General features: G+C 46.8%; 1 protein-coding gene across 1 annotated transcript in view; it reads right to left on the reverse strand.

The window, feature by feature from the left end:
- FAM161B (FAM161 centrosomal protein B) overlaps positions 1–13,834 on the reverse strand; it is a 16,080-nt gene continuing 2,246 nt past the window's right edge. The window contains 9 exon segments of the mRNA XM_522902.7: positions 1–99; positions 102–184; positions 1,745–1,884; positions 3,408–3,507; positions 3,754–3,918; positions 6,719–6,846; positions 8,158–8,504; positions 10,116–10,666; positions 12,069–12,388. Of these exon segments, the coding sequence (XP_522902.4) occupies positions 47–99; positions 102–184; positions 1,745–1,884; positions 3,408–3,507; positions 3,754–3,918; positions 6,719–6,846; positions 8,158–8,504; positions 10,116–10,666; positions 12,069–12,388 (1,887 nt within the window). The 3' untranslated portion in view covers positions 1–46.

Genomic DNA, 13,834 nt, shown 5'->3' on the forward strand with positions numbered 1-13,834 from the left:
TTAGCTGCTTAATATTTTTCAAAAGCAGTAATTTTAAGTGTAGTGATTAAGCAAGTGATACGAGATTTTCTGGTGACTGATGAGACAGCTCCTCCAGTACTTCCTGGGGCTTGCAGGCTGTTCTAGAGATCCTTCTAAACCCTGCTCTGGATCTCTGATGCTGAGTTTTGTAGTTTCTTGGAACCTGCAGAATAAATTAAAACATGAAAAACAAAAAAAATTTTTTTTTTCAGACAGGGTCTCACTCTCACCCAGGCTGGAGTGCAGTGGCATGATCTCAGCTCACTGCAGCCTGGACAGCCCAGCTGAAGCAACCCTCCCACCTCAAGTAATCCTCCCACCTTAGCTTCCCAACTAGCTGGGATTATAGGCACGTGCCACCGCACCCAGCTAATTTTTTTTTTTTTTTTAACTTTTTGTAGAGACAGGGTTTTGCCATGTTGCCCAGGCTGGTCTCAAACTCCTGGGCTCAAGCGATCCACCCACTTCAGCCTCTCAAAGTGCTGGGATTACAGGCGTGAGCCACCGTGCCCAGTCTGAAAAAAGAAAGTCTTAAAGCACTGTGTAAGGTTTAAGAATGGTCTCTCCCAGCACTTTGGGAGGCCATGGCAGGTGAATCACGAGGTCAAGAGATCGAGACCATCCTGGCCAACATGGTGAAACCCCATCTCTACTAAAAATACAAAAAATAGCTGGGCGTGGTAGTGGGCACCTGTAGTCCCACCTACTCAGGAGGCTGAAGCAGGAGAATCGCTTGAACCCGGGAAGCGGAGACTGCAGTGAGCAGAGACTGCAGTGAGCCAAGACTGCGCCACTGCACTCCAACCTGGCGATGGAGCAAGACTCCGTCTCAAAAAAAAAAAAGAGTCTCAACATTATTACTATTTTATATGGGATGTAAAGGAAAATTTCTAGGGGTATAAAACTGAGATAGGAATTAGGGTAGGGGCTGCTAGGATTTAAGATACAAAACAATTGAGAATAATGGAGATAAGATACTATTTTCTCCCTTTGACTCAATATCAAAATGGGTTATGGAGGGCTGGGCGCGGTCGCTCACGCCTGTAATCCCAGCACTTTGGGAGGCTGAGGAGGGTAGATCACGAGGTGAGGACATCGAGACCATCCTGGCTAACATGGTGAAACCCCGTCTCTACTAAAAATACACAAAAATTAGCCAGGCGTGATGGCGGGAGCCTGTAGTCCCAGCTATTCGGGAGGCTGAGGCAGGAGAATGGCGTGAACCCAGGAGGCGGAGCTTGCAGTGAGCCAGAAATCGCGCCACTGCACTCCAGCCTGGGCAACAGAGCGAGACTCTGTCTCAAAAAAAAAATACAAAAAATAAAAAAAAAAAAGGTTATGGAGAAGGTGATACTAATGAGCTACCTTTAAGGAATGCTAGAAAAACAGTTTTATAGTTTTATAAGAAGTCAAAATATACATGATTTTTCTTCAAAAATAAAGTAGAAATAGTTTCAGCTCATGAAATTGGAACTGGAATTGGAAAATGATCTGTTTCAAAATGGAAGAAAACGAAATATAATTTGTCAGATTTTATTCACAACTGCACCACTCTCTAAATTCAAATGTGTTACTTGGAGATCTCTGGATTACTTATTAATGTTATATAAATACAGGATTATGATCTCAAAATACCAGTGGCTATTCTAAAGTTTCCTCCCAGTGGTATTACTGGGTATGACAATTTAGAGAGCTGCAGAATGACAGCAACATTTCAGGTTACCTGGGAAAATCCTTGACTTTGGTCTCCTTCTCTTGAACAGCCCGGGTGCCTTGACCCTTGTTTCTCACAAAGTCTTCCTCCAGCCCAGCCTGCTTCAGGGTGTCTAGATACCACTGTTCTGCTTCCTTCTTGGCTAGATCCTGTGGGATGGAAATTAATCTGTTGTAGCTGTCTTATGAATTACCAGACAGTTCTAAATTACTTAATCAGTATTGTTGCAATACTGCCACAACCACCACCACCCTTATTGTGGGGCATAGATTTGCATGAAAATTATTTAACCCTTGTTTTCCAGCCTTAATGTGTATATAAATCACCTGAGGCCTTGTTAAAATGCAGATTTCACATTTGGTAGGTGTCAGATGAGGACTGTAATTCTGTATTTCTAACACTCCCCAGAGATGCCAAACTGTTGATTTGGGAGTCACAATTTTGAAAAGCAATGACTTAGACTTTTGGGAGACAAATGAGACCCAGATTTAAAAGGATGGACTAAAAACCTAAGATTTTAAAGCAACAAACCATTATCAGGAACACTAAAATAAAATAGAAAATAAGCTACACCAAGACTCTTAGTGGAAGGACAGATGGTCTGCATGTGGACCAGCAGAATATTATTTTTTGTTTAAGTATTCAAGAACAAAATCATAGAGTACTTTGTATTTTTCCTAGAGAGGTGAAAGATCTGTTGAGATCTGAAGAGTGAGCTTGCTTAACATTAACATAAAGAAGCATGAGATTTTGAACAATGCAGGTTGCTAAGTAAATCCAAGACCATGTGTGCTTATGTGTGTGAGAGGAGAAAGATTTATGGAGGGAGGAGGAAGTGGAGCCAGCAAATGCCTAGACAATGTACTAACTATAAGATGGAGCTAATGCCCTGCCATTGGAACTAGGTCACTATGGAACCCCAACTTGTCTGAAACTGGAGAGGAAAGAGATCCACAGAGCCTAATGCAGTAGAAACAGAGCATCCTTACATCCTTACGGAGATCTCAGCTGAGTCCAACATCCCTAAAAGTCTACAGAGAATATCTTAAAATGATACTCTTCCAGGATACTTTGGGTACACTGCCTATGGGTTAGCCCTGCTCCATAAGGAACACACACACACACACACACACACACACACACACATGCATACAAAATAAAAGAAGAAAAAAAAATTTCAGGCTTCCAGCCTGAAAGCCACTTAGTCTAGAGAAAGCCTTGCAGGGTGTTTGTGGGCATCCTAATGCTTGGAGACCTATAAATATACCACAGCTCTAGAGGCTGGGGAGGCCCAGGGCCAGCAGCACTGCCAGAGGAGAGATACCTTTCCAGCACTGTGAACAGTGGCTCCAGAGCATAGAAAGAGCCAAATGGTCCCTGTGTCTCTGGGGTCTAATGCCCAATCTGATGAAATCTGAATGGTAGACTACAGTGAAAGCTCTAGGAAGTGAAATATCCCTTTATCGATGCCTTTGGAGTCCACTCTTGGATGAAATCAACACAAGCAGCATTCTCTATTGTACTATTTATTTTGGGAAAAGAAGGTAGTAATGAAATTAGAATTTCTGGGCCTCAAGGAAAATTTTAATACCCACATATTAAAATTGTTTTGTAATTTTTCAGAGTCCTTTTATCTAAGGCAGAAAGAAAACAAATGATGGTTTAGTTTTACCTTGGCAACTTGTTCAAAGAGATAGGGCCTTGTTTGTATTCGCTTCTTCATTTCTTCCAGTTCTTTCTTATATTCTTTCGCTCTTTTACGGTCATTGTTCCTGGAATTAGCAAGACTTTTAGAAAGAATTTCATCTTTTCTAATCCAGAATACCCTTCATTTCCAGTAAAGCAGTGTAACTCTCGTGTACACTGTAAATTCCTATCTGACTTGGAAAATCATGACCCTGCTGTGATTACAGGAGCCTACCTACCTCGATAACTCTATTTTGCATTTTCTGGCAATAGGCCAGTGGTCTGTTGGATCCCAAGGCAAGCACCCCTTTTGACACATAGAGGACACCGACCGGTTCTCTTTCAGCTTTGCTTTGAACACTTCCTCCAGGCTTTTATGGGGATCCATGGCTTTTGCACGCAAGGTCACAGATTTGGACATTGCTTGAGACTTCTTTTTGTGTATCTCCAGCCACTGAATACTCTCATCTGCTTTGTTCTTTTTTTCAAGTGCACTTCTAAAGGAAGGAGGCAGAAAAAGAGTATAGATTACCAACCTGGGTATACTGAAAAGCAATCTTAGGCCAGGTGTGGTGGCTCACACTTGTAGTCCTAGCACTTTGGGAGGCCAAGGCAGGTGGATCACCTGAGGTCAGGAGTCCAAGACCAGCCTGGCCAATATGGTGAAACCCCAGCTCTACTAAAAATACAAAAATTAGCTGGGCATGGTGGTGTGCACCTGTAATCCCAACTACTCGGGAGGCTGAGGCAAGAGAATCGCTTGAACCCAGGAGGCAGAGGTTGCAATAAGCCAAGATCGCACTGCTGCACTCCAGCCTGGGCGACAGATCAAATTCCGTCTCAAAAATAATAATAATAATAATAATAAAATAAAATAGCCGGGCATGGTGGCTCATGCCTGTAATCCCAGCACTTTGGGAGGCCGAGGCGGGCAGATCACAAGGTCAGGAGATCGAGACTATCCTGGCTAACACTGTGAAACCCCATCTCTACTAAAAATACAAAAAATTAGCCGGGTGCGGTGGTGGGCGCCTGTAGTCCCAGCTACTCGGGAGGCTGAGGCAGGAGAATGGCGTGAACCCGGGAGGCGGAGCTTGCAGTGAGCCGAGATCGTGCCACTGCACTCCAGCCTGGGTGACAGTGAGAGACTCCGTCTCAAAAAATAATAAAAAATAAATAAATAAAATAAAGCAATCTTAGTAACCTTTTCTGGAAAGTAAGTTGGTGTTTTTAATGAATGGGGCATGTAATTTACCTCAACTGCCATTTTTAAAAATAATAAAATTCTAGGATTAAATGCACTGGCAGATGAAGCCTTTCCAGCACTAGGGACACAGTGAGTTCCTACCCTAGAAGTGCATTTACTGAACTGGAGAAACGTCAGTTAAAATATCCTTACTTAGGTCGGGCACGGTAGCTCATGGCTGTAATCTCAGCACTTTGGGAGGCTGAGGCGGGCTGATCACAAGGTCAGGAGTTCGAGACCAGCCTGGTCAACATGGTGAAACCCCGTCTCTACCAAAACTACAAAAAAAATTAGCTGGGTGTAGTGGCACGTGCCGGTAATCCCAGCTACTTGGGAGGCTGAGGCAGGAGAATCACTGAACCCAGGAGGCAGAGGTTGCAGTGAGCTGAGATTGCGCCACTGCACTCCAGCATGGGCGACAGAGCAAGACTCTGTCTCGAAAAAATATATATATATCCTTACTTAAATAGTCCAACATTCAATAGGTCTTCGCCTATCTGGATACAAAATAATACTAATAGCTACCATTTACTGAGCTCCTTATTATGAACCAAGTACCATTACATTTCACATTGTCCTCATAACTGCCTTATGAGGTAAATACTAAATTCCCTTTTTATAGGGGAGGTGATTGAGGCTCAAAGGAGGTAAGCCCCTTGCTCAAAGCTACCCAGCATGCCAGTGGAAAAGCCCCTATTGGACCAGGACCTCTGACTCCCAAGCCTCTGGCCTTGACCACTCTGCTGTAAACAGTGGGCTGGAAGGTGTCTGGGTTCATGGTCCTTTGGGAATACAAATCTGCACATTCAGAGAGAACTGGAAATGAGCCTCCCTCAGTGCAGACTATTTGGGTTCAACTTGTAGCACTTAGTTTGTTCAGTTATCTACAAAGTAATATGTTGAGTTCTTCCAAAAGGAAAATCAACCAAGACTCTTATATTTGGATGTTTATATTCAAATGGACATACTGGGAAGAAGGACATGAAAATTTAATCTGTTAATATGTCAGATTCCCTGTGGCTGGAAAGCAGATGTGGATGTCCTCTATAGGAAGGCCAGCCTCTTTGTTCAGGAGGCCTGTGTTCTTGGGCCCTCAGGATACTGAGCAATTAATTAGCCCTGATTTAGTAGGTCTAACTGAAGTCTGAAGAAGAAAGGAGTATCCCTTGGACCGTAAATACTTTTCTACAATCCCTGCTGTGGGGCTTAACGATCCAAGTAGGTTCTGAGTACTCCCCTACATGCCCCATGGGAAGGCAGTAAGACATTAGTCCTCTCCCTGGCCTAAGCTGCTGTTACACCATGACCTCTCTTGCCTACTTCAGCTCAGAAGCCTGGTGGAAGAACCCTTGCTGGGGGCTGGCTTAATGAGAACATCATAACAGAATCAGGACAGTTGAAGAGTTAAAAATAAGCAGGCTCTTGCTGCCCAACAGACTCTGACATCTTCCCAAGATGAATCTCAGAGAATCTCAAATCTATGCAATGGATGTCTCATCTTTGCGGAAACTTCAGCCACCTGCTAGCATGCTTCTCTGAATTCTTGTTCGTCACTACTCCCTTCCTCTCACCCATGGGCTTTTATCCATGTTCTCTCTGTCTGGAACCTTCCTTCTCTCCAGGCTTTGCCTTGTTCTTCAGTTTCACTTTAGACATCTATTCCACAAGACAAGACCCCCCTGCTCCAGGCTGCCCAGTGCCCTCACAGTCCCCTTTACCCCCCATCATTGCACTACTCAAAAAATATGGCCATTGCTTCTTTGCATTTCTGTATTTCAGACTAGATAATAAACTGTAGGTTCCCTAAGATCTCCAGCCTTAACGCTGTGCCTGGCACAGAATAAGCCCACTATGAATATGTGCTGAATGATGGCGAGCTGTTCTCCAAGCACCAGGTGTGGAGAACCACAATTGTTCCAGTCCTGATCAGAAAATTCCCTTTGACCCCTTGAGGTATCTCTGATAACAGGAAAGGAGGCCCCTTGGCAGGGAGGTTTCCAGCATTTGGGGCCAGAATCAGAGCATGGGTCTCGTGCAGCCTGACCACTCACCTGACTGCAGATTCCCTCTTCCTGGTGGCATCTGTGATGTGCACAGGGAGAGTGTTGGCAGAGAGGGAAGCAAGGCCGCTCAGAGAATGACTCCTTGGCAGGGGTGTAGCTGGTGGCTGTGGGGAATCCTAGAAGAAACAAAGGTTGGTATTGGTGGGACAGCATGTGTGATTACTTTCTATCTTTTTTTTTTTTTTTTTTTTTGAGACAGAGTCTCGTCTCGCTCTTTTGCCCAGGCTGGAGTGCAGTGGCGCAATCTCGGCTCACTGCAACCTCCACCTGCCTGGTTCAAGCAATTCTCCTGCCTCAGCCTCCCATGTAGCTGGGACTATACAGGTTGTGAGCCACCATGCCCAGCTACATTTTTGCAGTTTTAGTACAGACGGGGTTTCACCATGTTGGTCAGGCTGGTCTCGAATTCCTGATCTCAGGTGATCCACCTGTCTCGGCCTCCCAAAGTGCTGGGATTACAGCTGTGAACTACCGCGCCCAGCCATTTTCTATCTTTACTAGGATTCAGCTTCACTGAAGGACTGAAAATGAGAATCTTCATTTTTTTTCCTGGGAATAAGGCAAGGATAAAGAGATCTCAAGTTTCACAACCAAGCCAAGACTTGGATATCAATCCTAAAATTTTTAGTCAAATGAGAAGAGTTCCTTGGAATTGGCATAGAGACATCAACAACTGATCCCAACTCCTTGCCTCTCAAGCCTGCTTGGACTTATTTCTGTGAAATCCTTCTACAGTAAGGGACGAAAAGAAGTGTCCCTATGGTTTCTGTTGTGTTCTGTTTTTGAGATGAACTTTCACTCTTGTTGTCCAGGCTGGCGTGCGGTGGCGCAATCTCAGCTCACTGCAATCTCCGCCTCCCAGGTTCAAGCAATTCTCCTACCTCAGCCTCTGAAGTAGCTGGGATTACAGGTGCCCGCCACCGCACCCAGCTAATTTTTGTATTTTTAGTGGAGATGGGGTTTTGCCATGTTGGCCATGCTGGTCTCGAACTCCTGACCTCAGATGATCTTCCCTCCTCGGCCTCTCAAAGTGCTGGGATTAAAGGCGTGAGCCACCACGCCTGGCCTGTTTTTTGTTGTTTTTAGATGGGGTCTCACTCTGTTGCCTAGGCTGGAGTACAGTGGCATCATCTTGGCTCACTGCAGCCAGAAGGTCCTCCCACCTCAGCCTCCTGAATGGCTGGAACTACAGGTACACACCACCACATGTGGCAAATATTTGTATTTTTTTTTTAGAGATGGGGTCTCTGTTGCCCAGGCTGGGCTGTGGTCTGGAGTTTATAGGAAAGTGAATCTGCTTACAACTGAGCTGGTGTTTAAAAAAAAGATAGGAAAACCTTGTTGAGAAGTGCTTCCCAGGAAGACCTGGCCCCACCCTGTATTTCAGGCCGCAGCCCTGACCCTCCCACAGCTGCCTGGGCTCTCACCTGCCTCCTTCCGGTGGTGGCAGCATCACAGGGCCGCTGAGGGTGGCGCAGGTTGGCGGTCCTCAGCAAGAAGGGCTTGTTGCGAGTGGCCTCTTGGGTTTCTCTTCTTTTGGCTGCTCTTCTCTGGAAGGCCTTGTAAAGGCCCTCATAGTCAGGGACCACAGGATTCACCCGAGGCTGGAATCTGAAGTTAGTGTGCAGAAACCCAAGCTTTTCCTGCTGGGTTCGGGTGGCTGTGCGGGGCTGTGGGTTAGCCCGGTTACTAGAGGAGGTGATAGGGGAAGAGGCCATCTGGAGCATGTCCAGGGCTCTCATTTGGATGCGAATTTTCCTGAAGAGCTCAGCTTCTGTGGAGAAAGGATGGTGATGGGTAAGAAAGGACCAAGCAAGAAACCTACAGGGTTGGAGAACTTTCCCTCTTTTACACACTAGCTGTAAGTGTTACTGGAGGCAACTAGGAACTTTTCAGGAATTCTGACACATTAACATCCTGTGAGATGCCTGCAGATGGCCTGAATAGGAGTAATTATGCCACAGAAAATAACAAACATTACAAACCAGCTTCCTTTTTTTTTTTTCTGGAGAGCTTGTTAATAAATGTCATCCAGAACACCACTGCCTGTGTCAATCAGGCTGCAGAAGCAGTGACCATCTACACTTATTGAGCACTTTGCTTCTTCAGAGATGAAGCAGAGGAAGTGGGCCAGTAACCTGCTCCTCTCCCAGGTTTCCCCATCTGAGAGAAAGGCCCTACCATCCACCCAGCTGCCCAGGCCCTTTGCCCACATCACTGACTCCTCCGTGTCTCTCATCAGTCACAAGTTCTGTCATTTCCTCCTCTTTAACCTCTCTCCAGTCCATCCTCGTTTTTTCATCCCTGCAACCAGTTGCATAATTTCTCAACTGAATTGTGAAATAGCTTCCTCTTGGCTCAACATCCCTCCAGTCTTGCTGCCCTCTCAGATTATCTATACAGCAATCAGAAGGATCCTTCTGAACTATATTTCTGATCATGGGCCACCCTGCCTCATTCCCTCAGTGGCTCCCCTGTGCCCTTGGGATGAAGTCCAGACTCGCCAACGTGGCTTGCAAAGCTCCTCATGTCTGGCCCATGCCTGCCTCTTCCTTCCCACTCCCTCTTCTCTCAGCCCTCTACCTTTCCATCCCTTGCAGATGCTCTGCTTTCTCTCCCCTCCATGCCACATTCTGCCTGCTCCACTTCTCCTCCCTCTTCGCCCCTCCTTCAGTTCAGCCCCAGGGCCCACTTTCTCAGGGGACCTTCCCTAACTGCTCCCTTGCTTCACCAATCCCCGGGTTAGGTCCCTCTGATATATGCTTCCATGCTTCCCCTTTTAATCCTTGTAAATAACTCGCCACATTTGTATGTATTTGTCTTTATCTGTTTTCCTCACATATCTACAAACTCCATGTCTGTGTGTTCACCATGGCACAGTGCCTGGAGCATGGCACATGCTACCGAAAAGTGAATAAAGCCTAAGCCCCTTATTTGGAGCTATACTTTTTGAAATGTGTAAATAATCATCCCCCAGGTAATTTCGGCGATTGACACTACCTCACCAGGACGAAGGAGCCATGGGGGAGCATCTCAGGGCAGTGTGCTGGTGGTGGCACGAGCCCAAGCTGGTCCTCAGGTGTCTCACTGGTTCTCTATTCCTGCACCTGTGCTGGTGCAGAGGCCCTCATGTGCATTCACTTAGATGTCAACAGGACGAGCCTTGGGGACACTGTGGGACCTCTCACTCCTGGCACCATACAGGTCCTGATTGTATAGACAGACCTAACCCTCCCCAATGGCCTGCACTAAGCGTGCAGCCTCTAGTGGGTCCACCCAAGCAGCAAATTTCCAAGCCAGGCAGATCCCTGGGCCCTGACTAAATCCCTATGGTGGGATTGGTTCCCCGAGGCAGGAGGCAGCAAGGTGGCAAGGATGTCTTTACCCTGGAGTTTATCCCCAAGGGCTGGCTCCAGAATGGACTTGGGAATCCTTCTGGTGGCCTTCTGCTTGGAGATCTTGGCTTCAGCTGTGGCAGCCAAGTCTCTCTGTCGAGCAGCTTCCTTTAGCTGCTCCTCCTTCTCCAGGAAGCTGAAGGGCTTCAAAGAAGAGAGGAGCAGTTCCTTCCTCTTCTGGATCCCTGCCTGCCTTCGGGCCTCGCTGCGCTCCATGATCTCTTGGTAGAGGGGCAGGTAGACATGTGCAGGCACAGGCTGTGCCCGGAACTGCCTGTGGCACTCGGCCTCTTCCTCGCCCTGCCTCTGGGCCCGCTGCCTCTCCTGCTCAAAGGAGGCAGGTGAGCCCAGCCACTCGGCCTTCTTCCGGGCCTCGCGCAGCGTCATGCGGAATGGCCGAGGGACAGTAATGGATGATGCCCAGGAGCTGACGCTTCTGTGCTGGGAGGGAGGCCGGGAGCCTGAGGGTGGCTGGGTCTGAGGCCTGGGAATGTTGGAGGGAAGGTTGTTCAGGGAGCTGCAGCGCCTTGTGGAGCCACACCTGGGAAGAAAGCAGATCTGTGAGTGGAGGACAGGGCAGTCAGGAGGCCCTGCTCCCTCCAGACCTCCTCCCCAGTCCTCCCTTCCCACTGGTCACAGCTGGCTGCTCAGCCTAACACCACAGCCCCACAGGCCTCTATGTCCATGACCTTCCCACAGACAATCCTGGCAGCCCTAATGGAAAGTCTCTTCTCAGAATTGATCCAAGAACTGCCACTTTGCACTCTAATATTTCATATGAGAGAGAGAACAATGAGCAGAGTAGAGCTTTAGAGTCAGACAGACCTGGGTTTAAATCTTGCTTCAAACTTTGAGCAAAGTTCTGTTAAAACCTCAATTTCCTCCTATGTAGAATGGCAAAAATTAATGTCTACTTACCAGGTTATTGGAGGAGAAAGTAAATATTAAATAAGATAAAGTAATGAGATAATGTACACTTTATCTCATTCAATATTTACTTTCCAAGGCTTGACCAAGATAAAGGTACTTTGTTGTCATTCTCAGGGAAAGTGTATTTAGGAAATGCTTCCCTGTATTTTTTTTTATTTTTTATTATTTATTTATTTTTTTTTTTGAGATGGAGTCTTGTACTGTTGCCCAAGCTGGGCGTGATCTTGGCTCACTGCAACCTCCACCTCCCAGATTCAAGCAATTCTCTGCCTCTGCCTTCTGAGTAGCTGGGATTACAGGCACCTGCCACCATGCCTGGCTAATTTTTTTATATTTTTAGTAGAGACGGGGTTTCACCATCTTGGCCAGGCTGGTCTTGAACTCCTGACCTCATGATCCAGCCACCTCGGCTTCCCAAAGTGCTGGAATTAGAGGCGTAAACACGGTGCCCGGCCCATTTTTAAATTTTATTTTATTTTTATTTGTTGAGACAGAGTCTTGCTCTGTTGCTCAGGCTGGAGTGCAGTGGCGTGATCTCAGCTCACTGCAACCACCACCTCCTGGGCTCAAGGGATTCTCATGCGTCAGCCTCCTGAGTAGCTGGGATTACGGGCACACGCCACCATGACTGGCTAATTTTTGTATTTTTAGTAGAGATGGGGTTTCACCATGTTGGCCAGGCTGGTCTCGAATTCCTGACCTCAAGTGATCCGCCTGCCTCAGCCTCCCAAAGTGCTGGAATTACAGGTGTGAGCCCCTGCACCTGAGGAAAGGCTGCCCTTTAATTAATTCCAGTGCATCACTGGACTAAGTGTTGCCCAAAGTAATTCAGGATTCCTGGGGAGGAATCAGAACACCTGTTTGGAACCAAAAGCTGATTCTCAGCTAGAGCCTCAGTAAATGGCAACTTGCAGAAGTGCTCTTTGCTTTACAGAGGAAGATGAAGCCCAGAGACACGACGTGACCTGTGTGGAGGTGTGGAGTGAGGCAGCCGTGGAGCTGCAGTGCCTTACCTCAGAGCCTGGGGGCACTGGACCTGCACCATCCCCCTGTCCTTGTCTTGGAAGAAACTCTCCAGGTCCTCCTCATCTTCAGAGAGGTTTTCATCACTCTCTGGGTCAGACTGAAAGAGAGACTCCAACAGACACCATCTGCCTTTCTGCTTCAGTTCCTGTAAGGTCTGGTAAATGCTCCCAGTTGAGTCAGAAGTAGAATCTATCTCCTCCTCTGGGCTGAGGAACTCGTCAAGTTTGCTGGCCCTGGGCAAAACCAGCCCATCCCCAGACAGCTCCTCTCCTGCCTCTGTGTCTGCGAAGGACTCGGGGGGAAATATCTAAAATAGAATAGAAATAGGCTGTGGGTCGAACAATAATTTCAAAGGTATTCAAATCATAACTTAATTTCGCTTTGAATAAGCTTCTGTATATTAGGGACTGGGGAGAATTTGGGGTCTGCCAGATGCACTGGCTCACACCTGTAATCCCAACACTTTGGGAGGAGTTTTTAAAAATAAGGTGTGTTTCTTGGTCTAAAGAAATTTCACAACTTGGTCTATGAAGTGCGCTTGGTTGAAGGGATGGAGAGGCAAGTGAAGAGCTGAAGTTGGTTCCCTGTGCCATACAGTGCAGTAAGCTTTTACAGAGTACCTCACCTACACCAGGCTTTCTGACCCCTGCACTCCAGGAATCCTGCCCATGATGATGGCCACACTCTCCCTTACTTGGGTTTTAACCTACTTCTTGCTCATCTTCCTTCTCTCCCTTCCCTTATTTCTACTCCTCTGCTTTCCTCATGTTCTAGCTAATTTGCACTCTGTCAAGGAATGGATGATGGCTGGGTGCAGTGGCTCATGCCTGTAATCCCAGCATTTTGGGAGGCCGAGGGAGGTGGATCACCTGAGGTCAGGAGTTCAAGACCAGCTTGACCAACATGGTGAAATCCCGTCTCTACAAAAATACAAAAATTAGTTGGGCGTTGTGGTGGGTGCCTGTAATCTCAGCTACTGGGGAGGCTGAGGCAGGAGAATCGCTTGAACCCGGGAGGCGGAGGTGGCAGTGAGATGACATTGCGCCACTGCACTCCAGCCTGGGCAACAAGAGTGATGCTCCGTCTCAAAAAAAAAAAAAAAAAAGGAATGGATGATTAACAAGACAGACAGTATGGTCTGGCTGGAAGAGCAATGTCTTAAGAAGTGGGACACACAATTAACTTTTTCAGTACTCCATTCATTCATAAAATATTTACTGGGTGCCTGATGCGCACTGGGCATTTGGCTGAGAACAAGACAAACAAGGTCCTTACTCTCATGAAGCTTACACTGTAGTAAGAGGAGACAGACAATATAAGATGATGATAAATTCTGTGAAAACCAAAAACAACTGTGAGGTTATAAAAAGATGGAGTGCCTATGGAAAGCTTTTTGGTTGATAAAGTCCATCAGATTAAGGTTATTAGGAATGTACTTGTAATCAGTACATCAGTTAGGCTTATTAACTTGCTGCAGGACACTACGGAAAACCATAGGGAACTTAGGGTTGGGGGTGTGATTTTTATAGGGTTGGCTTCCCTGATTGATTCAGGGAACCAGGTATCAACTCTGGAATGGTGCTGTCATGAAGTGGGGACAATTTAGTTAAGTGAATGATTGAGCAATTTTTTTTTTGAGACAGGTTCTTGCTCTGTCACCCAGGTTCTGGAGTGCAGTGGTGCAATCATGCCTCACTGCAGCCTGAACCTCCTGAGCTCAGGTGATGATCCTCCCACCTCAGCCTCCCGAGTA

Source organism: Pan troglodytes, chromosome 15 (assembly GCF_028858775.2).
Source record: "Pan troglodytes isolate AG18354 chromosome 15, NHGRI_mPanTro3-v2.0_pri, whole genome shotgun sequence".
Lineage (NCBI taxonomy): Eukaryota > Metazoa > Chordata > Mammalia > Primates > Hominidae > Pan > Pan troglodytes.